This window comes from Callithrix jacchus, chromosome 10, assembly GCF_049354715.1.
Source record: "Callithrix jacchus isolate 240 chromosome 10, calJac240_pri, whole genome shotgun sequence".
Taxonomy (NCBI): Eukaryota; Metazoa; Chordata; class Mammalia; order Primates; family Cebidae; genus Callithrix; species Callithrix jacchus.
Window position 1 is genome coordinate 46,012,483 of NC_133511.1, and position 25,542 is coordinate 46,038,024.

Below are 25,542 nucleotides of genomic sequence, written 5' to 3' on the forward strand. Positions count from 1 at the left end.
GTCAGCAGTGGGCGTGTATCTCAGTTGGGGCGGGTTGCCTTGGCAACGGCTGGCTGCCCCAGCAGTGGGCATGTATATCAGTTGGGGCAGGTTGCCTCCGTAGTGGTGGACGCCCCTCCCCCACAGAGCGTCTCGGACCGTCTGCCCGGGATAGTTTGAAATCGCGGTTTTGTTCGTCCCACTGGGTATCCCAAACGATCTGTCCCTGCAATCCCCTGGGCTGGGCTACTGTGCAAGTCTCGTTCAGTCTCAAGTCCAGCCCTCTCAAGTCTCAGGTTGCCGGTTCAACAAGGCACCCGGACAAGCGCGCCCTGTGGGGATTGCTGGGTAGGGCCGGCCGCCGCCGCCCCGGCTGCCGGCTTCGCCAGGCAGACCTACTGCCTGGCGTCCCATGTCTTTTTATACTTGGGAGTTTCCCCGTTCTGTGGGCAACAAAGATCAGTCTGGAAATGCAGCACTGACTCACCGTTTGCGAATTCAACGCGGGCTCCAATCCTGGGTTGTTCTTACAGCGCCATCTTGAGTCCCCTCCAGGATTTCCTATTTAATATGGTGTTGGGAAAACTGGCTGGCCATATGCGTAAAACTGAAACTGGACCCCTTCCTTACACCTTATACAAAAATTAACTCAAGATGGATTAGAGACTTAGATGCAAGACCTAAAACCATAAAACCCCTAGAAGATAACCTAGACCGTGCCCTTCAGGACATAGGCATGTGCAAAAGCTTCATGACTAAAACATCAAAAGCAATGGCAACAAAAGTCAAAATTGACAAATGAGATCTAATTAAACTAAAGCTTCTGCACAGCACAAGAAACTATCATCAGAGTGAACAGGCAACCTACAGAATGGGAGAACATTTTTGCAATGTATTCATCCTACAAAGGGCTAATATCCAGATTCTACAAAGAACCTAAACAAATTTACAAGAAAAAAACAAATAACCCCATCAAAGAGTGGGTGAAGGATATGAACAGACACTTCTCCAAAGAAGACATTTATGCCACCAACAAACATATAAAAAATGCTCATTGTCACTGGTCATTAGAGAAATGCAAATCAAAATCACAATGAGATACCATCTCACACTGGTTAGAATGGCAATCATTAAAAAATCTGGAGACAACAGATGCTGGAGAGGATGTAGAGAAATAGGAATGCTTTTACACTGTTGGTGGGAGTGTAAATTAGTTCAACCATTGTGGAAGACAGTGTGATGATTCCTCAAGGATCTAGAACCAGAACTACAATTTGACCCAGCAATCCCATTACTGGGTATATACCCAAAGGATTACAAATCATTCTACTATAAAGACACATGCACATGTATGTTTACTATGGCACTATTCACAATAGCAAAGACTTGGAGCCAACCCAAATGCCCATCAATGATAGACTGGATAAACAAAATGTGACATATATACACCATGGAATACTATGCAGCCATAAACAAGGAGGAGTTCACGTCCTTTTCAAGGACATGGATGAAGCTGGAAACCATCATTCTCAGCAAACTAACACAAGAACATAAAACCAATCACCGCATTTTCCCACTTATAAGTGGGAGTTGAACAATGAGAACACATGGACACAGGGAGGGCAACATCACACACTAGGGCCTGTCAGAAGGTGGGGGACTAGGGAAGGGATAGCATTAGGGGAAATACCGAATGTAGATGACAGGATGGGTGCAAGAAACCACCATGGCACATGTATATGTATGTAACAAAACTGCACATTCTGCACATGTACCTCAGAACTTAAAGTACAATTAAAAAAAGAAAAGAAATAGAGGAAAGTTATAGAGAGAGTCTCAATCTTCTTAGAGATTGTCTAAGAGGTTGTGATCAGAATGTTGATAGAAATATGGACAGTAAAGTTCATTCTGAGTTCTCAGATGGAAACGAGGAGTATATTATTGGAAACTGGAGCTGAGACTATTCTTGTTAAAATACAGTAAAGAACTTGACTGAATTACATTCTTATCCTAGTGTTTTATGAAAAGAGGAATTTATGAATGAGCAATGAAATTGGATATGCGGCAGAAGAAATCTACAAGTGAAGAGTTAAGGGCTTCTCTATTCTCATGTTTTATTATGAGCAGCATGGCTTCCCTTGCCTGCTCATAATCAATTATGAGAATAGAGAAGCAAATCAAAGATGGAATTTACAACCAAAAGGGAAGCAGAACTTAAATGTTTGGAAATTTGTCAGCACGGCTATGTTGTAAAGAATAAAATGGCACAATGGAGGGAGAGAAAATGAAGGGGGTGACCAAGCAACTGCTAAGGAGGTTCCTATGGGTAGCAGAAGCCAAATGCTGTTCATTAAGACAGTGAAAGAATAACCCTGAACACAATGCAGATAGTCAGGGTTGCCTCTCCCAGCACAGGCTCAGAGTGCAACTCCTGGAAGACAAGTATGTCAAATGCGGGGCCTTAAGCACCTGCAGAACCTTGGCATCAGGCCACCTCAGGCCTCTGCTGTCTGCATTCCAGTGCTGCACTCCTTAGGCACCTAAAGTGTGGCTCAAGCATGCCCAGGTGTAGCAGTGGCTGTTCTTATGGAAGGCACAAGTGGTAGTGTCCATGCAGTGCCATCTTTACAGGCAGTGTCCTGTAGTGCCATGGCAGTGTCCATGCAGTGCCATCTTTACAGGTGTGTAGACTGCACAAATCATAGAAGCATGACTACTTTCAGCTAGATTTCAAAAAATGCCCTGAAGAGCTTTGGCGCCCAGGCTGAGAAATGCCACAGGGATGGGGCCATTGCAAAGAATCTCCACTCGTGCAACACCCAGTGTGGTCATGAAGGCAGGTCCACTTCCTAAACACCAGACTGGTAGAGCCACCAACATGCAGCTCCGACCTGGGAGATCCTTACACATGTGATTCCAAAGCATGAGAGTTGCTGCACGGAATGTGCCCAGCAAAACCCTGGAGCCTTCATGGCCTAACCCCCACAGGGTACCTGGAAGGTAGGACATTGAATTAAAGATTATTCTGGAGCCTTAAGATTTAATGTTATTTGCCTTATTGTGTTTCAGACTTACTTGGAACCCATTATCCCTTTTATCCTCACTATATCTCCCTTTTGAACTGGGAATGTCTATCCTATGCCTATCCCATCATTGTATTTGGAAGTACATAAATTGTTTGAATTTACAAGTTCACCGTTGGAGAGCAATAAACCTCAGGGTGAATCATACCCTGAATCTCACCCATATCTAATCTAGGTGGTATTTTGATGAGATTCTAGATTATAGAATTTTGAGTTGGTACTGAACAAGTTAACACTTTTGTGGCTATTGGGATGGAATGAATATATTTTACATGTGAGAAGAACACATCTCTCAGTTTAAATCAAAAGCTAGAAATAAACAGCTTAATGAGGAAGGCATGTTGAAAGCTGAGATAGGCTGAAACCTAGGCTTCTTGCACCAGTTAGCCAAACTGCAAATGCAAAGGAAAAGTCCTTGAAGGAAATTAAAAGTACTGCTCCAGTGAACACGTGAATGATAAGATAGCCAAGCAGCCTTCTTGCTGATATAGAGAAAATGTTAGTCGTTTGGATAAAACAATCAAACCAGCCACAATATTCCCTTAAGCCAAAGCATAATCCAAAGCAAAGTATTTAACATGGAGGCAAGACTCTCCACCAGCAAAAAGATCACAACTTGCTGAAAGTTCAGTTGCTTGTCAGCATTTTTTAGCTATAAAGTATCTTTAAATTAAGGTATGTACATTTAGTGGACAGAATGCTATCACTCAGTAGACCTCAATACAGTGTAAACTTAAGTTTAATATGTTCTGGTAAACCAATAAATTCATGTGACTGGCTTTGTTGTGATACTCACTTTATTGCGGTGGTCTGAACCAAACCCACAGTATCTCCAGGTTTTGCCTCTATTTAACAGAGTTTGCTGATTAGACAACCTCCAAGACAGCCCTCAACTATCCCTGTTCCTGGTGTTCACTCCCTTCTATAATCCTCACCGCCCCCTAACCCCGCCACCCAGTGGCTCTTTCTGGGTTAGACCTAATGCTTTGCTTCTAATGAATAAAATATAAGGCAAAGGTAAATCAATGTCTCTGCTGGGGCTAGATTGGAAACACTGTGTGGCTTTTGGTAGTAAAGATCAGCTTAAATTTTTATCCAGATCCAATGAAGGGAAGGTAGGTTGCAAAAGGCCATCATTTCTATTTTGATTGCGGATTCTCTTGATTCTCTTTTCCTGGCTTTTCTTGATTTGCTGACTCTGATGAAATGTGCTGCTATATTATGAGCTGTCCTGTGGAGAAAAACATGTGAAAAGGAATTAAAAGTGGCCTCGGGCCAACAGCCAGTGAGCAACTGAGGCCCTTGGTACAACAGCCTGTAAAAAAAGCAAATTCTGCAAATTTAGTGAGAGAGCTTGGTAATGGATCCTTCCCCAGTTAAGCCTTAAGATGATGACACAATCATCTTTGACTGCATCTTTGTAAGAGATCCTGAGCCAGAGGAGCTGCTAAACCATACCTGGATTTCTGACCCATAGAAAATGTGTGATAATAAATGTTTTAAGACACGAACTTTCGGGGAAATTTGTTACACAGTGCTATGGTTTGGATGTGTCTCCCAAAAAGCAGGTGTTAAAAACTTGATTCTCAATGCAGCAGTGTTGGGAGGTGGGACCTAATGAGAGGCCATTAGGCCATGAAGATGAAGTGAATGGGTTAATGCCATTATTGTGGGAGTGGGTTTGTTATAAAAGGGAGAGCTTGGCCCCTTTTACACACATTCTTTCTTTCATTCTTCCTCTTTTCCTGCCATCAGATGACACAGCAGAAGACCCTTGCAAGATGTCTGCACCTTGATATTGGATTTTCTACCTTCCAAAACTGTGAGCCAATAAATTTCTTTTTATTATAAATTACCTAGTCTCATGTATTCTGTAATAATAGCACGAAATGCACGAAGACACATAGCAATGGATAGCTATCACAAGGTTGATGAGGGGAGTCCTCCATGGGAGGACACAAAGTCAGCCTCCTATTGGTCACCCATAGGTAGTTGCAGGAAGGGCAGACCAAACATGGTGTTGAATCAGAGTGTACAAGTGGACTGAATGTATAAGTGGACAATGGCAGACTGTGTATTACAATAGAACTCTGCAAAAACCTGGCCAGAAAGCCAAACCATAACCTTTGTTGCAACTTTTCCAGAAGAAGGAGGACTTAGTCAATGGCTGCCAGCTTCGTTATTCTTTGCTCTTACTTCCAACTGAGGCCCAAGCATAGAATGTTCCCCGAATCAATCACGGAAGGTGCTGTACTTCTAATCATCCTGCCTCCAGCTTCCGCATACTGACAAATTACAATCAGAGCATACCTAAAGCTGTTCCACTCACTTTTTTTTTTAACTATAAAGTTTTCCCACTCTCCTTTGCCTGTCTTGAGCCTCTGTCATAGTATAAGTGATGGTGGCTCACCCCCTTGTTATAACCACCGCTGAATAATTGGCCTCTGTTCTCAAGTGGGCCATCTTCATTTCTACAGCTCTTCCTCAACTCCCATGTGTTCTGCTGCCTCCTGCTGGCCACCGGAGGAAAACCAACCATGCTGGGGGCCGCACTGCTCTGGATGTTCCTATAGAGGTGGCTAGAGACCAGTCATCGTCTCCCTTCTCTACCTCGTACCCTAGCATTCACTGTGAGTTGTCTAGTTGCTTGTTGACTGTAGCCTTTAATTAATTCAAATGGGGATTACTATTTTCTAAGAAATATGCCAAAAGAAGGAATTTGATCTTTGTAATTGCCTATTTTGACAATAGGAAATCTGAAGAAAGAAAAAAAATTTCATGGTGGTAAAATATGTTGCATTTCAGATACCTTGGGCAGGGGGAATGCAACTCAGAGCAGAAAACTTATAACTCCACTTTCTCTCCTTCCAGGATTCCATGTCCCAACTCTCCTCTCCCCATGCCCTCACTTCCTAGTAGAACCGGGTGTGGTTAAGATCAATTCTACTAAGTTAGATAAAGCTGTGGATAGTCATATGCCTGCAACCATGGTACACTGATGTCCAACAAAGATATAAGGGACCAGTTCCTCTGAAGGGAGGGTCAGGCAGGGTATCTGAAATCTTAAAGAGAAGGGACCATGATAAGAAAAGAGGAGAAACAGAGAAAGCATTGGGAAATGGCATGTCTTTGAAGCTTCAGTCAATAAGGCTTTATTCTATTCTTCAAAGACTGAAAGACAGATCAAGGAAACGTCTGTCACTTTTTTTCAACTCTGTGTGGCTTTTGGCAGTAAAGATCAGCTTAAATTTTTATCCAAATCCAATGAGGGGAAGGTAGGAAACCAGGAATGAGGCGACTCAAGAGCTCATTCACCAGGCTGAGGGAACAACTTAATTACAGACCACAAAGGGGTGCAGATACACCCTTAGAAGGATGGCTCAGTTGAGGAAGTAGTAAGATGGACTCTTTGCCTCCCCTCTGCCTGTTTCTCCCTTTCTCATAGGTGATTACAAACATAATTTTTGAGAGAGAAAAAGGAGGTGCCTGCCACGTGGGTTATGCCAATGAGCGAATCTGACCTGAAACTTGTGATGGTTTGTTTGTCCTTTCTTATCTCATCTCTTGGCCTCTCCTGGCCTGCAAAAGAAACTTAGGGCTTGGGCAGGGTGCATTGTACTGAATGGTGTTTTCTATAACAGAGGTGGTTGTAAGGATGAGAAGGAATGTTATACCTGGAAATTCCCAGCATAGAACTCAGCACAGGGGAGATCCTTGGTAAACTGTAGCACACTCAGGATCTATGAACCAAAATGTGATATGGAATGAAAAGTTGCTCTTGGCTACAATCTTCTCTTCAGTAGTGTAGTGCTCTGGAAATGTTAGTACCACCTCAGTGAAATATAGAAAATGTTTCTCACCACTGAGATGTGAGGGGCAGCTGGGGCAGAGAGTGGCTCTTCCTTATAGGGGTCTTCCTCTCTCTTTCCTTGTGGCAGGGGCCTTTGCCCAGGACCTACCTCCATCTACTTCATCAAATTCAACTTTTCTTGTGTTATTTTATAGCTCTGTTTTCCTTGGGTAACAATTCATGTTGCCTGTTATGTGTCAGTAAAAGGGTGCTGATTAAACTTATTAAATTAAAAATAAATATGTTGGGAGGTATGTATGTCTTTCTCTTCAAATTTCCTTCCTTCCTTCCTTCCTTCCTTCCTTCCTTCCTTCCTTCCTTCCTTCCTTCCTTCCTTCCTCCCTCCCTCCCTCCCTTTCTCCCTCCCTTCCTTTTTCCCTTCCTCTCCCCTCCCTTCCTTCTTCTTTCTTTCCTTCTTTCTTTGTTTTTCTTTTTTTTTGACTGAGTTTTGCTCTTGTTGCCCAGGCTGGAGTACAATGGCACAATCTCGGCTCAACACAACCTCTACCTCTCTGGTTCAAGTGATTCTCCCGCCTCAGCCTCCCAAGTAGCTGGGATTACGGGCATGCACCACCGCATCTGACTAATTTTGTATTTTTAGTAGAGATGGCATTTCTCCATGTTGGTCAGGCTGGTCTCAAACGCCTGACCTCAGGTGATCCACCTGCCTCAGCCTCCCAAAGTGCTGGGATTACAGGCAGGAGTCACCATGCCTGGCTTTTTTTTTTTTTTTTTTTCAAATTTCTAGGAGAGTTTTTGTAGAATTTGTATTATTTCTTTCTTAAATATTTTTTGTAATTCACCAGTAAATCCATTTGGACCTTGTATTTTCTTTGTGGGAATAATTTTAACTACAACGTTAGTTTCTTTAATAGATATAGGGCTATTTAAATAATCTATTTCTTTAAAAATATTTTTTGGAGAGAGGGGTTCCTACTATGCTGCTCAGGCTGGTCCTAGCCTCAAGTGAGCCTCAAACCTCAGCCTTCCAAAGTGCTGGGATTACATGCATGTGCTACAATGCCCAGTGAGATAATTTCTTGAGTGAGCTTTGATAATCTGTGTCTTTCAAATAATTCACTTATTTCATCTAAATTGTGCAATTTATTGACACGAGGTTGTTTTTAATATTCCTTCACAATCATTTTAATATCTGTAGAATCTAGAGTAATGCTTCCTCTCTCATTCCTAATATTAATAATTTGTGTCTTTTTTCCCAATCAGTCTGACTACAGAATTATCAATTTTATAATCATCTGAAAGACTCAGTTTAAAAATATATAAATATACATATATATATATATGAAGGGTTGCTTTAATAAAGATGATACATTTTGTTAAATGAAATGAATGCAAAGCATAATCATTAGTAAATGCACATGTATACACATACAGGTTTACACATATATATTGATTAAAAAAATTGCATTTGCTTTCATAGTGTCAGGGAAGGCTTCGCCTTGAAGAAAAGTCTGCATTATTTGCAATGAAAGAATCGTTGATTTTCTCTATTGTTTTTCTGTTTTTCATTGATCTCTGCTCTAATCTTTAATATTTTCTTTCTTTTACTTTGAGTTTACTTTGCTCATTTTTTGAAAAAAATAATTTCTTACAGTGGAAGCTGAAGTCATTGGTGTCATGCTTAGCGCCCTCTGCGTAGCACCGTTCACCTGGCAACCTCCATTTACCCAAAACAATAGGCCTCAGTTTCTTACACATCCTGCGTTCCAGGAACAGGTCAGGGGTCCTGATGTCATTCATAGATAAAGAGTGAATCTGTGGGTTGGCCACTCCTAGATTCCTTAGCTCAGAACATTGAACACACATTCTTCTTAAACCATAAGGTCATTCTCAGGGTATGCTTAAGTTATTGCTGTCAGGAGCATTGGCCGTACAATTGGTTTGAAGCATTTCTTCTTTTCTAAAATAGACATTTGGTGTTATGAATTTCTCAGTAAAAACTGCTTTTGCAGCATTTCATGAAGTTTTGATATGTTGTGTTTTACTTTCATTCAGTATAAAGTAATATCTAATTTTTCTTTCTATTTCTTTTGTATCCACTATTTAAAAGTACACTGTTTAGTTTCCAAATATTTGGGAGTTTTTCAGAGATCTTTTGTTTATTGATTTCTAATTTAATTCTATTATGGTCTAAAATAAACCTGGTATGACTTGAATTTTTGTAAATATATTGAGGCTTGTCTTGTGACTCAGATTATGGTCTGTATTGGTAAATATTCTATATGACTTGAAAATAATATATAGTCTTCCATTCTTGAGTTGAGTATGATAGAAATGCCAGTTAAGTCAAGTTGCTTGACCATGTTGTTCATCTTCTATATCCTGATTCTCTGTGTACCAACTGTTATACCAGTTATGGAGGTAGGAGATGAACATCTCTAACTAAAATTATACATTTTTTATTTCTTTCCATTTTATCATATTTTGCTTCACTTATCTTGAAGCTCTGTTATTTGATATATAAGCAGTAAGGATTGTTATGCCCTACTGATTGTTATGCCCTACTGATTGTTATGCCCTACTTTTTCATTAAAAAATGACCTTTGTCTTATAATACTCTTTGCTCTGAAATGCGCTTTGCCTGATATTAATATAGCTGATGCAGCCGTCTTTTGGTTAGTATTAGCATGCATATCTATTTCTATTCTTTGACTTTTTAAAAAAATTTGAGACAGGGTTTTGTTCTGTTGACCAGGCTGGAGTGCAATGACGCAAACATGGCTCACTGCAGCCTCAACCGCTTAGAATCAAGAGGTCCTCTCACCTGTCTCCTGAGTAGCTGAGGCCATAGGTGCACACCACCATACCCCACTACTGTATTTTGTTTTTTTAGAGATGAAGTCTCTCTATGTTGACCAGGTTGGTTCCAGACTCCTGGGCTTAAGATTGAAGTCATTTTTTAAAATCTTGGATATCTATCCACGTAGTTCATCCTTCCAGTGCTCCTCATTCCTTTGCAAAGATCTACATTTTAATCTATCATTTTTATTCTGCCTGTTTAACACTTATTATTGTCTTGGTCTGCTAGGGATGAGTGTTTAGACTTTGTATGTTTAAAAATGTCTTTACTTTGTCTTCATTTAAAAAAGACATTTTATTAGGTGCTAGTGCTGCCATACCAAAATACCACAGAGTAGATGGTGTAAACAATGGAAATTAATTTTTTCATAGTTCTGGAGGCCAGAAGTCCAAGATCAGGGTTTGGCAAGTTTGGTTTCCTCTGAGGCCTTTCTCTGCTGCTTGAAGAAGGCCATCATCTCACTATGTTCTCAGATGGTTGCCCCTCAGTCCGTATGGGGTCCTAATCTCCTTTTCATATGAGGACACCAATCGTATTGGATTAGGGCCCACGTATATCACTTTATTTTACCTTAATTACCTCCATAAAGGCCTTATGTCAGAATATAGTTACATTCTGAGGAGCTGGTGATTAGGACTTCAGCATATGAAATTGGCGGGGGGAAGGGGGGGAAGGGAGGGGACATAATTCAGCCTATAACAGATGTATTTTCTGGGCATAGAATTATAAGTGGACAGTTTTCTTCTTTCACCACTTTAACAATGTCACTCCACTGTCTTCTCACTTGCAGTATTTTCTATGAGAAATACATTGTTACCCTTAATTTTGTTCCTCTGAATGTATCAGATGTTTTCCTCTCTTGGCCTAAAGGTTTTCCCTTTATCACAGATTTTGAGCAATTTAATTATGATTTATTTTGATGTTGTCTTCATGTTTCTTGTGCTGAGATTCATTTATCTTCTTGGATCTGTGGATTTATCATTTCAGTCTGAAGTAGAAGTGACATTTCCTTAGGATTTTTCATGGAAGTAGAATTGTGGGCTGAAAATATTTGACAATTTTATATTTTAATGCATTTTAACAGTTTGCCTTCTATAAAGTATCAATCAACTTGCATCCCAGAAACAGACAGTGCTGTTTTTTAATCACTGCCAATCTAATTAGTGTTTAAAAGGTTCTCGTTATTTTAATTTGCATTTATTTAATTACCCCATAACTAAATTTTTGCTAGTGGTTATTGATTATATTTTCTCATTTTTCTTTATTCATTCAATCATATAACAAATATTTGTTGAGCCCCTGCTATGTGCTAGGAAATTTTCCATGTGCTGGGGATACAGCAATAAATAAGACAGGGGAGGGTCTCCCCCCATGAAGCTTGCTTTCTAAGAGTGAGGTGAGGGAGACAGTGCAGGTACACACATGCACACACAATTTCGGATGGTAACATAAGCTATAAAAAATAAGACAAGGTGATATGGAGGATGACTTGGAATGGTGACTTGAGTAATTGTGGAAGGCTTCTCTGAAGATGTGATATTTGAACTAAAACGCAAATTATGAGAAAGAGCTAGGTATGCAATGATATGGACAAAAGCATCGCAGGAATAAAAAACAAGCAAGTGCAAATGTTCTGAGGTAGGAATGAGCATAGTCTGTTTGAGAACCAGAAGCAATCCCAGGTCACTGGAGAGAGGTAAGCAGGAGCAAAAGTCTTAGGAGCTGAGGTCAGAGTTCTAGGCAGGAGTTTCAAGTTTATTCTAAATGTGAATTACCTATACAAATCCTTTGCTTATAGTTTAAAAACGTTTGTTGTACTAAAAATATTAACATCTGTATGTATATGTTGCAGAGATTTCTTCCTATTTTTATCTGTCCTTTAATTTTATTTACAGTGTTTAAAAAACTCCTTTCCTTTCTTTCTTGCCTTTTAAAAATCGTAGTAAATCTATTAATCTTTTACTTTGTAGCTGCTGCCTTTAGAAAGTTCACCTCATCAAAACTATGAAAATATTCACCCAAATTTCTATCCTACTCATTACTTACCATCAATTTGTAAGTTTGTTTATGTATGTGTGTAGTTATTAAGTCATGTGTAAGACAAATATTCCTATCTTACTTCTGAGCTTCCTTGGAATAGGAAATCGGTTAAGAACTGGGTGGTGTCATACCTCTTAATAATAAAACCTTAGCAACACATATTATTCAATGCCTTGCTGCGGCTATTTTGAAGTTCTAGAGTAAGGGAGCGGGGAGGGGACAGACCACATTTTACTTGTATCCATGGAGGATAAACTCAACTTAGCTATTGATGAGAAATGCAGCTCTTCTCCTTGCCTTTCTTTGTTCTTGTCTATGATCTGGCTTCCTAGAGCTTGTTATTAAGGCTCCAGATTCCATTCCAGGGAAAATTGCTCTTTCTTTCCAAAGATCTCCTTTGAATTGAAGTAATCAGACCCTGATATGTGCTAAGTTCTTTCTGTGTAAAGTAGTCAACAGGCCTGACTCCGTCAGCTTTACAATGAGGGGTTCTAGGATCTGGAACCATAGCCCCCCTCTTTCTATAGACAGATGCAGAGCTCAGAAAAGGCTGAAATGAACTTGTTTTTTGATGTTTCATTGCTGGTGCCAATTTTTAGTTTCTATTCTTAAAATGTTCTGACTCTGTCTCAGTTTTTAAAATGTTACTGAAAGCAACAGGAGGCAGCCAAATGCTTAGGCAGATAGGGACAGGTCCCTGAGGAAATCCCACTTCCAAACCAAAGTCAGTTTAAAGCCTGAAAGGCAAGCTACAAATAAAATCCATGGACTGGCTTAAGAACCTGTCTTCTCATTTGGCAACTTTCCTCCGATTGATCCCCACCCTTTGCCTATTTTACATTTACCTATCCTGTCCTAATTGGTTTTCTACACTGTTGTGCCTGCCTTTGAGCGGTGTCTTCACTTTAACCTTTTTTGCATACACACAAACAAATCAGTATCCACTCCCTATTCTGAGTCCATAGAAAGTCCTGGACCCAGCCATACAGGGAGACAGAGAAAGCACCTGACTGTATCCCCTCTCTGCTGGGAGCTGTTCTGTGTAGCTCAATAACATTTTCCACCTTTATCATCCTGCAGCAGTCAGCATGATCTCATTCTTCTTGGATGCTGGACAAGAGCTCAGGGCCTACTGGGTGTGGGTACACAGAAAAGCTGTCACATTGGCACTTTGCCCTTGCCAGCAGAGGGCACCCATCTCATGTGATGAAGCCAGGGGCCAACTGAGCTGCTAACATGACACTGTCCATCAAGCTGTGGACAATGGAACTAAAAGAGTGAATTATCACACTGGATACCCCCTCTGGGGCTTCGGTGTCACAGGCACCCTTGTCTGGGTGCTGCACGTTCACCTTGAGGCCACATGCCTGATCTGGCCATGGGCCCCACTTGGAGCTTGCTCCTGTGTGGGCACTTCGATGGGGCAGCCAGATACCACACTCGCTCACTCACATGCTCCCTCCTGCAAGGGGCTGAGCTCAGCAGGCTGAGTAGATGGGGCTCCTCGGCTGCGCATTCAGCAAAGGGCCAAAAAAAGTCACATTATCAACCTTGGGTGTATTTTAATCCTTTGGACATTTTACATTTACCATATGGCTGGGAATAGACAAGCCGCCCAGGATGTGAATTTGGGAAACTGGACGTGAGGAGCAGCTGCCCATGTGACGCACTGCAGCCAGAATGTTCCCACTGGCCCACAGATACGGGCTTCTAAACTTCCAGCAGGTGGCAAGCCTCAACATTAATTGAGTTAAAGGTTACATTTGAAGCATTTTAATTCTGAAATCACTTTTTAACATTTTATTTCTTCTCCCATCTCACTGGAAAAAGTGTCCCACCTCCAAAAATCTTTGCGTTCAATACTGAGCACCTAACCCCCGCCCTCAGCTCTTCTGCCCTGTTTTCATCTCACTAGCACTTTCCATTTATCCTACAAATATGCACCCCAATCTTCAAAGTGTTTTCTCGGGCCACCTATTCCTTTCACGTATCCGCCTCATCTAAATTAGCCACCTCTTCAACCCTCTATTGGTCCTTGTATGCTTCTTTCCTAAGAATCATCTTATTTGTAGTTCTTTGCGTTTTAACCGTCTGCTTATGTTGTTAATGCATTCCTGAGTACAATATAAGCTCCTCATGTCCAGAAATGATGTTTGCCTTGTTTGCGATTCTATCTTGTGGAAATAAATGAAGACCACCCACATGAGAACAAGCAAAGGCTATTCGGAGCTTGCAAGGGAGTCAGCCACCATCACTTACATTTTGCCAGAGTCTCAAGGCCGGCAGAGGAGTGTGAAAGTCTTAGATTGAATAAAAGGAAGGCTTTGGGTCTGCCTGGATGGAAGGCTGTGGGCAGGGAAAAGCTGTAGGCATTTGTGTTAGTCTGTTCCTGCATTGCTAGAAAGAAATACCTAAGACTGGGTACTATGTATTTTATGTATTATACATATTGATTAAATATATTTTTACCTATTAATAAATATTAATGTCAACTAATATTAATATTTTAAATGTATTATATCTTTATTAAATCTATTATATATTATATATCTTATGTATATACATACATATAAATAGGTTTAATTGGTTTGCAATTCTGCAGGCTGTACAGGAAGCGTTGTAGCACCTACTTTTGGGGAGGCCTTAAAAACTTCCAGTCATGGCAGAAGGCAAAGGGAGAGTAAGCACATTGTGTGACAAAAGTAACAGCAAGAGAGAGAGAGAGAGACTTGGGGGTGGAAAGGTGGAGCTGCCACACACTTTCAAATGACCTAATCTCATGGGAACTCATTATCACAAAGACAGCACCAAGTCAAAAGGATCTGCCTCCATGATCTAAACACCTCCCACCAGGCTCCACTTCCAGCATTGGGAATCATAATTCAACATGAGACTTTGGGTGGAGACAAATATCCAAACTATATCAGCAGCTAACTAGAAGCAGGGCCTTCGATATAATTGGTGAGGGGGCATATTTAGCTTTCCCCAGTTGGTCCTAAGTTAAATGCAGAAGCTGAAAATAGGAAAGCTGGAAGTTATTAATCAATTCCTGATCATTTTGGGTTAGTTGTTATAGGGGCTATTCTTTGGTTTCCTGAAATGGATACTGTGGATAGTAGGTTTGTTTCCTGCGCTGGCTGTTACTGGTTGTGGGTCAGAGTCCTGTTTTATATATTGCCTGGTCACTGTTCATTTGTATATTCAGTGTTTCAATTTTCAGGACCAGCATTGTCCAGCATAGAGTAAAAATGGAGTGATTATGAATTAATTAATATGTAGCTGGCAAATATTAATTAAAATTTGACATTGCCCCTCAGAGATGCAGCTCCCTTCCATCCTCTTTCTACCTGGCTTCTGCATCTCTGACTCTTTACCAGCTCCATTCCCTGTTACTTCCTTGACTGTAGGTGAGTCAGAGAGATTCCCCACAAGCTTTTCCTTTTTCTCTCTTTATTTACCTTAGAGAACTCATCTACTTCCACACTTAAAGTGAGTCCAGGATTCTCATCTGTAGCCCAGACCTCTCTCCTGCCCTGTGGGTCAATTGTCTGATGGACAATCCCTTGCTGACATCCTGCCAGCATCTCAGAGCCCATCATCGGCTCCTCCTCACTGCGAAGACCGCTCTCCTTCTCCAGATGTTTCTATTTGGTTCATTTGTGGCAAAAGCACTATTGAAAGTGATTTATGATTCTGTGCGAGAGTAAATCTGAGGATGGATGTAAGGAAAACAGAGTAGGAGGGAAAACAAAAAAAATGGGCGACTGGGGTTGCTGGCAGGAAAAGTGTCCCCTGGGGATGCAAGAAGGGACTAATATCTCAAGGACTGGAGCTGGAGAAAGTGATCTGACCCATCCTCCTTACCATTCTTATGCCTTTGCATCCTTGTAGCTTAGCTTCCAACACCAGCTGGAACACCAAAATAATCTTCATTTCTGGGTCTTCCAACAGCAAAAGCAACAGGACATTGGGAAGCACCTAAGGAAGCAGTCCTTTTTGTGGAAGAGGTCAGTGGGGGTGAGGTGCAGAGGAATGGCAGGGGTGCTTAGCACTTCTCCATCAGGCAGCAGAGGCAGTCTGGGAACAAGTTGTCAGTGCATGACTGTCAGGCTGCAGCAACTGCTGCTCTCAATAAGAGATCTTACTGAGGACAGTTACTCAGAAAAAAATCTTAAAGCAAGGGCAGCATACAAGAGGGCCATTTTGTTTTTGTTTTTCATCTGCCACCCAGGACTTCCCATTGTCTCTGAGGAAGGACTTGAATAGGGTTTGATGTTCCCACATCATCAGAAGTGGCTGGGTTGCTCCAGGAGAAGGAACGACCTCCAGTATCTCCCTCCTACCAAGACCTAGTACAATCCAGGGTGGGGAAAGTTCCTCTTATAAATGGAAGCATCAGAGTTGAGTTATCCAAGGCTGTTGGTTTCTTTGTGACAGTTCTCCCTCCCTAACATTTTATACTTATTTTGTGGCACTTTATGCAAAAATATGCTCTAAGCTCCTATTGGTTCTATCTTCATAGTTCCCAAATCTGCTCCTCTCATGTCCACTGCCTCTACTGTAGCTTGACTTCATGCCTCACAGAAAGTTGCTCACAATTGGGTTTCTAGCATCTGCCTTCTGATTTCATTTCTTTCCTGCAAATTCATTCTCTTCATTGTTCTCATCCTTCTTGTCTTCCGTTTCCCTTTCTTTTCATCGAATCTTTAAACAACCATTGAGTCTTTAATAAATCTACAGCTTTTGGTCACAGAGAGTGGAGTGAATACCTGAGATTCCACTAAAATCATTATTTCCATGTTCCTTTATCAAGAGCATGTAAAGGAAATAATCAGTGAACAAGAGATTTCAACAAATATTTAGAAGACAGGAAACACATGAGAGCATATCAGAGGAAACAAGGAGGCCAGAGAAACTGGAGGCAGCAGCGGTAGCAGACAAAAGAGCTGACCCATCAGGCAGAAACTCTGAGAGGCTCTGGGCTCAGAGCTGGCAGGCACTGAGGGCAGAGCAAGAAAGTCTCTCTACACCCCCCATATTGGCTCCCCAAATCTAGTGCTCAGGCAAGCCAACTTTAGCCCCCAGGGTAAAAGAACCTTCTCTAAAAAATTAAATAAAATTCTGGATAGTGCTGAAGTTGGGTTTTGTTTTGTTTTTGTGTATTGAGACAGGGTCTCACTCTATCTCCCAGGCCGGAGTGCGGTAGTGCAGTCTCGGCTTATTGCAGCCCCAATCTCCTGGGCTCAAGCAGTCCTCCTGCCTCAGCCGCTTAAGTAGCTGGGACTACAGGTGCATGCCACCACATCCAGCTAATTGGATTGTGCTGAAATTTCACATATGGTTGTTAGCATCCCAGAGAGAACCATTCCTATTCTGGCATGCAAAGGCTCCATACCCCAACATAGCACCTGCTAACTTGGTCTTGAGAGACTAAATATACTGACGGACAATGGCCAGACCACATATAACAACAGAGCTCTAACTCATTACCTGTAGTAACCAGCCCAGAAGCCATCCTACTATCTTGTAAATGAGACTTGCAGGACCTCAGAACTAACTCTCTAGCAACTGGCCCAGGAAGCCAAACAATCAGCCCTGCAACAGTCCCAAACAGCCAGAAGTTGATTAATAACTGTTAGGTCTCCTAATTTCTATCCCTGGGATTGAAAGACTGAATCTACAAATGAGCAATGGGTAGCTGTATAGAAAACAGGATTCTGACCCACAAGTAGCCAACCTACTAACTGCACTCAGGAAAGGCTTCAGGAAGATCCAGTCCAGGGAGCCAAAGAATAACCCCTATCACAATCGACCCAACATGGCCCAGAATTTATTAATAATATCCAGCTTTCTTAGTTTTGGCTCCATTTCCAACTTAGGACCAATCAGAAAAAGCTAAATATATTCCCTGAACCAAACACATAGGATGGCCATTTCTAGGTAGCCTGCCTATAGCTTGCCCCTGCTCACACAGCCTCTGAGCCTAGCAGATCCAAAGACATCCTGTTTTTTGAGATGGAGTCTTGCACTGTTGCCCAGACTGGAGTTCAGTGGCACTATCTCAGCTCACTGCAACCTCTGCCTCTGGGGTTCAAGCGATTCTCCTGCCTCAGCCATCTGAGTAGCTGGGCTTACAGGTGCCTGCCACCACGCCCAGCTAATTTTTTGTATTTTTGGTAGAGACAGGGTTTCACTATGTTGGCCAGGATGGTCTCAAACTCCTGACCTCAGGTGATCTGCCCACCTCAATCTCCCAAAGTGCTGGGATTAAAGGCGTGTGCCACAGCACCTGGCCAAAGCCTTCCCTTTTATCCGCTCTAAATCTTTCCCACTCTCCTCCCTGCCTTGAGTCTCTGGCAAAATGCAAGTGATGACTCCCTTGCAAGCTCTGAACAAATAGCCTTTGCTTGTTCTTATTTGAGTGCTCTTGGTTAATTTTCACACTCTGAAGCAAGGTCTCTCTCTCAGCAAACTCCTCCCACATACCCAGAACTCTCCAGTAGGGCTGCTATTTAAGGGAAATGAAGATCCTTATATACAACCATGGAGGAAATCTGTACTAGCTTACTATACAAATCAACCCAGCTCCTCACTGTTAAATATGACAGCCAAAGCCACCAGACTCAGAGAGAACCAGCAGCATGCAGAACATCAAAAAAACAGAGCAGATTGACCTTGGAGGAAACAGGTCACTCAGAGACTCGAAACAAGGTTAAAAACATTGTAATTAGATCTTCAGTGAGATTTGAGAAGATACTACATCCATGAATCAAAAACAACAAGCTGTGAAAAACAAGGAAATAAAAAGGTCTCCTGGAAATTAGAAGTGGATTGCCAGAATTTAAAAGAATGGAAGATTACGTTGATAAATTCAAGCAGAGCTGAGAGCAAAAAGATAGTCTGAATGTGTGGCAGAAAAGGTCAGCCATATTTTGTAACTTTTTCATAGCTGAATCCAGAAATGGTTAGAAGGGGTGCTCCCTGGCTAAGAGCCTGGTAAACAGGTGAGCTGGCAGCCACTCTATTGCTTTGCATTAGAAATCCTTTGGCCTTTGTGTGTGAGCCATGTGCATGGATCACTCTGATTAAAACACACAATCTAACTGCAAATCTGACAGTTCTACGCCATTGCTTAAAATCCATCACTCCTGTTGACCAAAATTAAGGCTATTTGTAATAATTTGTAAAGGTTTGTTGGAAGCAGAAACAATTCGTAAAGATTTATTGGAAGCCAGTATTGACCCAGGAAGACACACTAACAAAGTTGGAAGTCTTCTGGAGTCTGCTACATGTGGGAAGGCTCTTTATAGGAAAGCTTAGGAGAAGGGAGGGGACTTCTCATACCAAAGTAGTCCATTTCATTGGAGGGTACAACAGGTTACAGCCATTGGATACAGATCGCAACATACAGGCTAAAATATCTGTGTGGAAGACAATAGAACTTTAATATGTAGATATAAATCAGCACCCTTTTCAATGTCGGTAGGCTACACATTAATCACTATGTTAACAATCTGGAAACTCATAATAAGATTCTTTCTCAGGGACAGGATGTCACCATGAATCACAAGACCTTCCCCAGGTGGGTTAATTTGGAAGCCTGTTTAAACTGTCAAATGTGACCCATAGGTAATGACTCCTGATCACATGAAGGGGTAGGACTCAGTCTCTTTCCTGACTGTGGCTTGCCACAAGCCATCCCTCCCTCTCTGCAACCACTCCCAAATCCACTTCAGTTCCACTCAACTATGGAGCAGGCTGTTCAGTGTAAGCCTGTGAGCTGGAACTGTGGGTTCAGACTTAGCTGGTTTCAAACCTACTTATATGTATGTCCCAATCTGAAAAATGAGAATAATAATAAATAAGGAAAATATAATACAATGAGGATAACAGGCTTTTGTGAGGATCAAATGAGCCAACATATATTACATAATTCCCAGAGATCCAGGGTGCATGGTAAGTGATCGTGAAGTATGAAATTGTTAGGGCTTCCTGACTACTCTTGTTTGGCCACTCCAATTTTAACCTTCCTTTGGCCATTCTTCATAAACACGTTAAAAAGGGCATTAACCTCTCTGCTTTATTATCAAGCACACAGCCACAGATACCTCAGTTTTCTATTTTTAAGAGATTTTAAATTTCTTAAGCTCTTTAAAAGATTTTTTGATACATTTATATGTACTTTTGAAGTCACAATTATTGATTAAGAGCAGTTGAAGGTCCTGCTTCATATGGCTCATACCTTGGGGCCTTCACTGGGTTTTCACTCGCACTTCCCTTCTGTTCTCAGTGAGCTTCCCTCCTCCTTTGGGGCTCCTGCCTCACTCACCCCTTTGTGAGGCTTTGTGAGGAACCCCCACCCAGCTCCTTTCTTTCAGACTTCCTATGAACATCTTTGTCCCCACTGCAGCTGTTATCTTTCTTCTACGCTAGACACTGAGGGCCGTGCTTGGCAGGACTCTCTTTGTTGGTTTTGTGACTCCAGTGCCTCTCCTGAGACAAGGTCTGCTCAGTAGATGAGCCTGTGAGGCGAGTGCAGAAGGAATGGAGGCTGAGTTTAACCAATGAGTGGGGCTGGCTGGTGCCTGGCAAGAATAAGCAGTTGTTAGAAAAGCCAGTCAAATCAAGTGCAGTCAAGCTAGAATCTTCTCTTTGTCAAAGAAAAGATTGTGGGGAAAGCATCCTGTAGTGCTGGGAAACCGCCTGGCTCCAGGATCTGGAAGGTGCTGGGTGGGTAGGTCGGCTGCTGGTCCACTTGCAGCCAGGGTGTGAGGTCAGGGCCCTGTCCCCAGTTCAATTCTAATGCTTCCATCTTCAGGTCATGGCACACTATCTGAGAAGCATACACTATCTCCTGGCAAACAGGTTGCTAGCTTTTTCCTTTTTCTTCCTTCTTTTTCATAAGTTAAATCCAACTAACTCATTCCTTTCAGCAGAGAGAGAAACCAAGGCAGTCTTAATGAAGATCACAGGAGTTGCCCAAAGTCACATAGAAAGCAGAAAGGCCGGCCGGGCGCGGTGGCTCAAGCCTATAATCCCAGCACTTTGGGAGGCCGAGGCAGGTGGATCACGAGGTCAACAGATCGAGACCATCCTGGTCAACATGGTGAAACCCCGTCTCTACTAAAAATTACAAAAAATTAGCTGGTCATGGTGGCATGTGCCTGTAATCCCAGCTACTCAGGAGGCTGAGGCAGGAGAATTGCCTGAACCCAGGGGCGGAGGTTGCGGTGAGCCGAGATTGTGCCATTGCACTCCAGCCTGGGTAACAAGAGCGAAACTCCGTCTCAAAAAAAAAAAAAAAAAAAAAAAAAAGAAAGCAGAAAGGCCAGATTAGAACTCAGATTTCCAAAATTTTAGACCAGTGTGCTGTGATTCTGGGGGTAAAATGAATGGGTTAAAAGGAAAGAGGGAACCCTGGAAGCAGTCAATGTAGCCACTTCAATTTTGGTAGCCAAATTAGAACTGATGTGCCGGGTGGCCCCATCCCTCACCCTGGCTCTAGGGATGTCTTTGTAAGGGGTGTCACTTATTGAAAAAAGGGGGCATTGAAAGTACTCCCATCAGAGAAGTGTTGTGAGGATGTGCAGCAGATATTAAGAAGTTAATAATTGTTAGGCAAGTAACAACCTAACTTTGAGACTTCGGTACAGCAAGCAAACTGACTCCCACTGTGTGCATGTTGGGTCCCTGCCCATAAAGCTAAAACAGGAAGTCAAGGAGAGGAGAGATCAACTGCTGATTTATTGGAGACACCATTGGAGGAGAGGAGGCCAGGGCTGCCACTATCAGCTGTCACAGAAAGGGGTGGGCGTGCACTGGACGGGAAGATGCTTGAGCCCCTTGAAAGTTCCCGTTTCTTAAGGCAGGTGGGGGCCAGTCACCTTGGCACTCCCTGCCCCCAACTGCCTCCCAGGCCAGCTAAGGCAGAGCAGAGCAGTGGAAGGGGCCTCAGACCAAATGTGCAGGGCTCAGGCACCAGCCGCTGAAGCCTCAGTGGTCACTTCCTTCCTCAGGCCCTTCCCTAGGAGCAGTGGCATGGGCTGGGGACTGGGTAGGACTGCAGACCCTAGCCTGTGCCACTGCATTTAGGGGAAGGCCTGAGGAAACAGGTGGCCATGGCCTGGCCTGACCAATAGTTGGTGGATGTGCAGGAGTGTGGGTGGGAGAAGAAGGGCTCTCAGGAAAGGAATGGCAGCAACAGAGAGCAGACAACGAGGGCATAGGACAGTTCCCAGGATGGGGCAGGGCTGGCAAAGAGGCGGGCCACGGCCACGTTGGGGTTGCCCTGAGCAGGCTCAAACCACTTCTGGAGACACCGCCCACTGTTCCGTCGCTCAGGGCTGGCCTTGAAGGAATTGCTCCAAGTCTTCTCACACAGGTCAGCTGGGGTAGGGAAGTAATGGGAGAAAGGGAGGCACTGGGCCCCTTTAGGGCAGCGGTTCTTCCCTGCAGGAGATGGAGGAGGGACAGCTTACCTCCTATGCCCTAATCCCTAGCCTTTGCACCTACACCCTTGTGGGGGCCACCAAGGAGCCTGCTCCCCCCACCCAAGGCCTTGTCAGCACCACTCACCCTGACTCCAGTCCCAGCTGCCATGCCAGTTGGATTTGCAGGTGTAAGACGTGCGACAGTCTTCCCACCACTCCTCACAGTCCTCCTGGCACAGCGGTGCATTCACAACTCGCTCTCCCTGCCCACTTGGGGCCGCCTGCATGTAGTCATAGCCGGAGATCAGAACAATAATAGCAGAGAAGTGAAGACTACTAATAGCTACAGTGGTATTTGTGCCAGGTACACATATAATGTATATGTGTATACATTATATGTATACACATCTTTTATATGGTCTCTAAGTATTATTTTACAAATAATACCACTGAGGCTGAGATTGAATAGTTTGTCCTGGGCTGTACAGCTGGTAAGTACAGAACATGAGACTGAAACTTGGGTCCATCTAAATCCACCAAGCCTCCCTCGGTGATAGCCCCTCATCCCACTGTTGTCGGAACAGTCTCCCCCATGTGGTTCTCCAGCCGGGGCCTCTGGCTCTGCTCTTGTCCGTAGGGAGGTAACACCTCCTGTTCTTACTAGTATCTTAGAGGCATCAGCATAAGATGGGATGAAAGTGCTGGCTGTTAGCACAATAACAGGGTGTTGTACAGATCTTCCTCTTACCTCCCACTCCAGGCTTCCCACTGGCTGGATCCAGGGCCCCAGGTTTGGGGAGCACTCATAGAAGCAGATGGCCTGGATGAAGTGCTTCCGACAGCCAGGCATCAGCAGTCCACAGTGAAACAGGCTGAAGTTGTAGAGTGGAGACACATCTAGGTGGGCTTTCCAGCTTGTCCCGAATGTGCAGCAGGCATTGTCCTTCCAGGGGATGCACTGAAGCCAGAGGAAGAAACAAAAGGCCCAGGCATAAGGGGCAAGGACTGCTGACTGTCCAGGGAAGAAGGGCGGTGGAATGAAAATGTCCCTTAGGAGAAGGCCTGAGCAAGTGGAATGCCTTTAGCTGGTAAGCCCCTACATAAGAGGAACCCTGATAATCTTTCGATATTTACCCAAAAAGCAGAGGCACCTGCACACTGACTTTCTTCCACAGGCTGCTGCAGCCCTCTAGGAACACAACTTCTAGGCTCTCAGCTCCTGAGAGGCAGCAGAAGCATTTTAGGGCAAAACAGGTAGAAGAGCCTCAGCAAGACCCAGGAGAATCTGGGATTGCATGCCAGCTGTATTCTTGCCCCCATATCCCTGGCAATTGCCTTTAGGAGCTTGGGGAGGGGTCACGTAAGTCATATGCTTCCCCAGGATGTGTTGGCAGGAAGGCTTGTTTCATCTATGCTGGTCACCAATGGACCTCTAGGATCACCATCTATCCCTGCTTTCCTAGCGGCTGGAGCAGTCAGAAACGGGAACTTTGAATCACTTGGCGCTATGGTCTCAAAAAGGCATAGGCTCTTTCCATCTAGTTGCCTTTGCTCAAATCCCAACCCCAGGAACCAAATGATCAGGGTTGATGAGGTCCAAAGACTACCCTGGCATTTGTGTCCCTTCCCTGATCTTCCCCGTCTCATCCCCAGGTCTGGCCTCTGTACCTCATCGTAGAGCTTGTCTTCTGGGCCGGGCTTTCCCTTGTGGTGTTTGTCATCCATGCAGATGTTGAGCAGCTCATCCCCAGGCCAGGTGGGCATGACTGTCCACAGCTCTAGCAGGAGCGGCCACCACCATGCCATGGTCTGTTGCAGAGACACCTATGCTGCACACTCCATGGAAAGGCCACCCCACACTACCCCCTCCCTCATAGCAGGCACTGAAAAAGGAGGATGGACTTCAATCTTTCTCAAGTGACTGCAACACTCTGGCTGCTTCTAGGACCTTCTTTTGGAGGCAGCATCACAGAAAGTCAGGGCAGGCGAATAATCCTTGGAGGCCTGACACAGTGCTGGAGGCCTTGCTGGCCCAGCAGAGCCAGGGTCATGCCCAGGCATGAGTCAGACAGGAGGAACCTTCCACATTTAAAGCCTGATCCCCATCACAGGAATGAGGAGGATGGCCCTTCCTCTGGTGTTCCTCGAGCACTATATTTCCAACTCTGTTCTGGGTAGTAGTGGTAACGAGAGGTAGAGGAAAGAGACAAAACAAAGCAGAAGGCAGAGGGGCCCTGGGCCTCAAACTCTCAACCACTTAGGAAACAAGGCACCTCAGTTTCATGACCTAGGAGCCCATGGCTCCCCCAACCCCTGGGTCTGGCATTAGCCTGATCTGGACCCATCATAGTGAAATTGGAAACTTCTAGCCTACCGGAGCTAAGAGCCTCAGACATCCTGGGGAAGAAGAGCCCAGCCCCCTCTTCAGAGCCCATCCTCAAGTCTAAATCTAAGGCTGTTTCTCTCCAGAGCACCAGTTTCACCTCAGCCATGGCCTCAAATAGTTTTAAAGAGTCAGGTCTGTTAGCTAAAAGGAGGAAAGATGCTGCCCCTTCCAGCACTCTCTTCACACTCACTTTCAAGGCAGGAGTCTCCAGGTGCTCCTGCTCCCTTCTACCCCTGAGACTGTGAGGCTGAGAGGAGTTCCATGTCCCGCCCACTTATTACCAAGCCTGGTTTCTACTAGGTTCAGGTGCAGGAGCAGAACTCCACGTGGCTCCCATTAAATAGCCTCTGTCTCACCCAGCTCTGCAGGCCTCCTGTGGGTTCTGAGGGAGTTTGCTTCCCGAGAGAAACAAAGACCCCGTCAGAGGCAGGATCCGGGGCTCTTCAATAAGTTGCTGGGTTGAGCTCTCAGCTCTGCTACTCAATAGCTGGCTGCCCTGGAGAAAATGGCTCAAACTCTCTGTAAGTTTCTCCCTCTGTAAAGGAAGTTTTTATTATGGGATTGGGAAAAATGAAGAGAAAGTTCATGGGAAAAAAAAAACACTTGGCATTGTGCCTGGGATAGAGGAAGTCTTATGGTTTTATTGTTTATTCTTTTATCTTTTTATATTCCTTATCTTTTATCGTTTGTCCCCTGAAGACTCTCTCTACACCGCCCTCCTGTGTTCTGTTCTGTAGCTCTACCTGCCCCTTCACTGTTAGCCAAGCATCAGCTCAGTCCCCTGGTGGCTTTTCTGACAGTGTTCTTGCACAGCCCACAGGAGCGAGTTTCCCTTCTCGAGAGCAGATCCAGCAGGCAGGGTGCAGAGATGAAGTGTGGCTTTGGAGACCCAAGAATTTAAACATATGAACAAAGCAAAGAAAGTACCTCCGTAACCCACCAAACAGCCTCCC

The 25,542-nt window shown here is 43.7% G+C and overlaps 1 protein-coding gene across 2 annotated transcripts; it reads right to left on the bottom strand.

Moving 5' to 3' along the window:
- Positions 1 to 18,963: 18,963 nt before the first annotated feature.
- IZUMO1R (IZUMO1 receptor, JUNO) lies at positions 18,964 to 25,101 on the bottom strand. 2 transcript variants are annotated; one of them, XM_017978511.4, is made up of 5 exons: positions 24,946 to 25,101; positions 23,872 to 24,012; positions 22,952 to 23,161; positions 22,349 to 22,484; positions 18,964 to 22,222 (listed from the first exon to the last, which is right to left on the bottom strand). In XM_017978511.4, the coding sequence occupies exons 2-5, from the start codon at positions 24,007 to 24,009 to the stop codon at positions 21,954 to 21,956; spliced, it is 753 nt and encodes a 250-aa protein (XP_017834000.1). In that variant the 5' UTR covers positions 24,010 to 24,012; positions 24,946 to 25,101; the 3' UTR covers positions 18,964 to 21,953. The 2 variants fall into 2 exon arrangements, with proteins under 2 accessions (XP_017834000.1, XP_035120208.1); XM_035264317.3 differs by lacking the exon at positions 24,946 to 25,101 and adding an exon at positions 24,780 to 24,857.
- Positions 25,102 to 25,542: the final 441 nt, after the last annotated feature.

What these genes read in the sequence shown, in the direction of transcription:
- IZUMO1R (XM_017978511.4), bottom strand. Translation starts at nt 24,009, where the DNA reads ATGGCATGGTGGTGGCCGCTCCTGCTAGAGCTGTGGACAGTCATGCCC. An exon ending in TGGGAAGCCTGGAGTGGGAG is followed by an intron (nt 22,485 to 22,951) that starts GTAAGAGGAAGA and finishes GACTACATGCAG; the next exon opens with GCGGCCCCAAGTGGGCAGGG. An exon ending in CAGCTGGGACTGGAGTCAGG is followed by an intron (nt 22,223 to 22,348) that starts GTGAGTGGTGCT and finishes CATCTCCTGCAG; the next exon opens with GGAAGAACCGCTGCCCTAAA.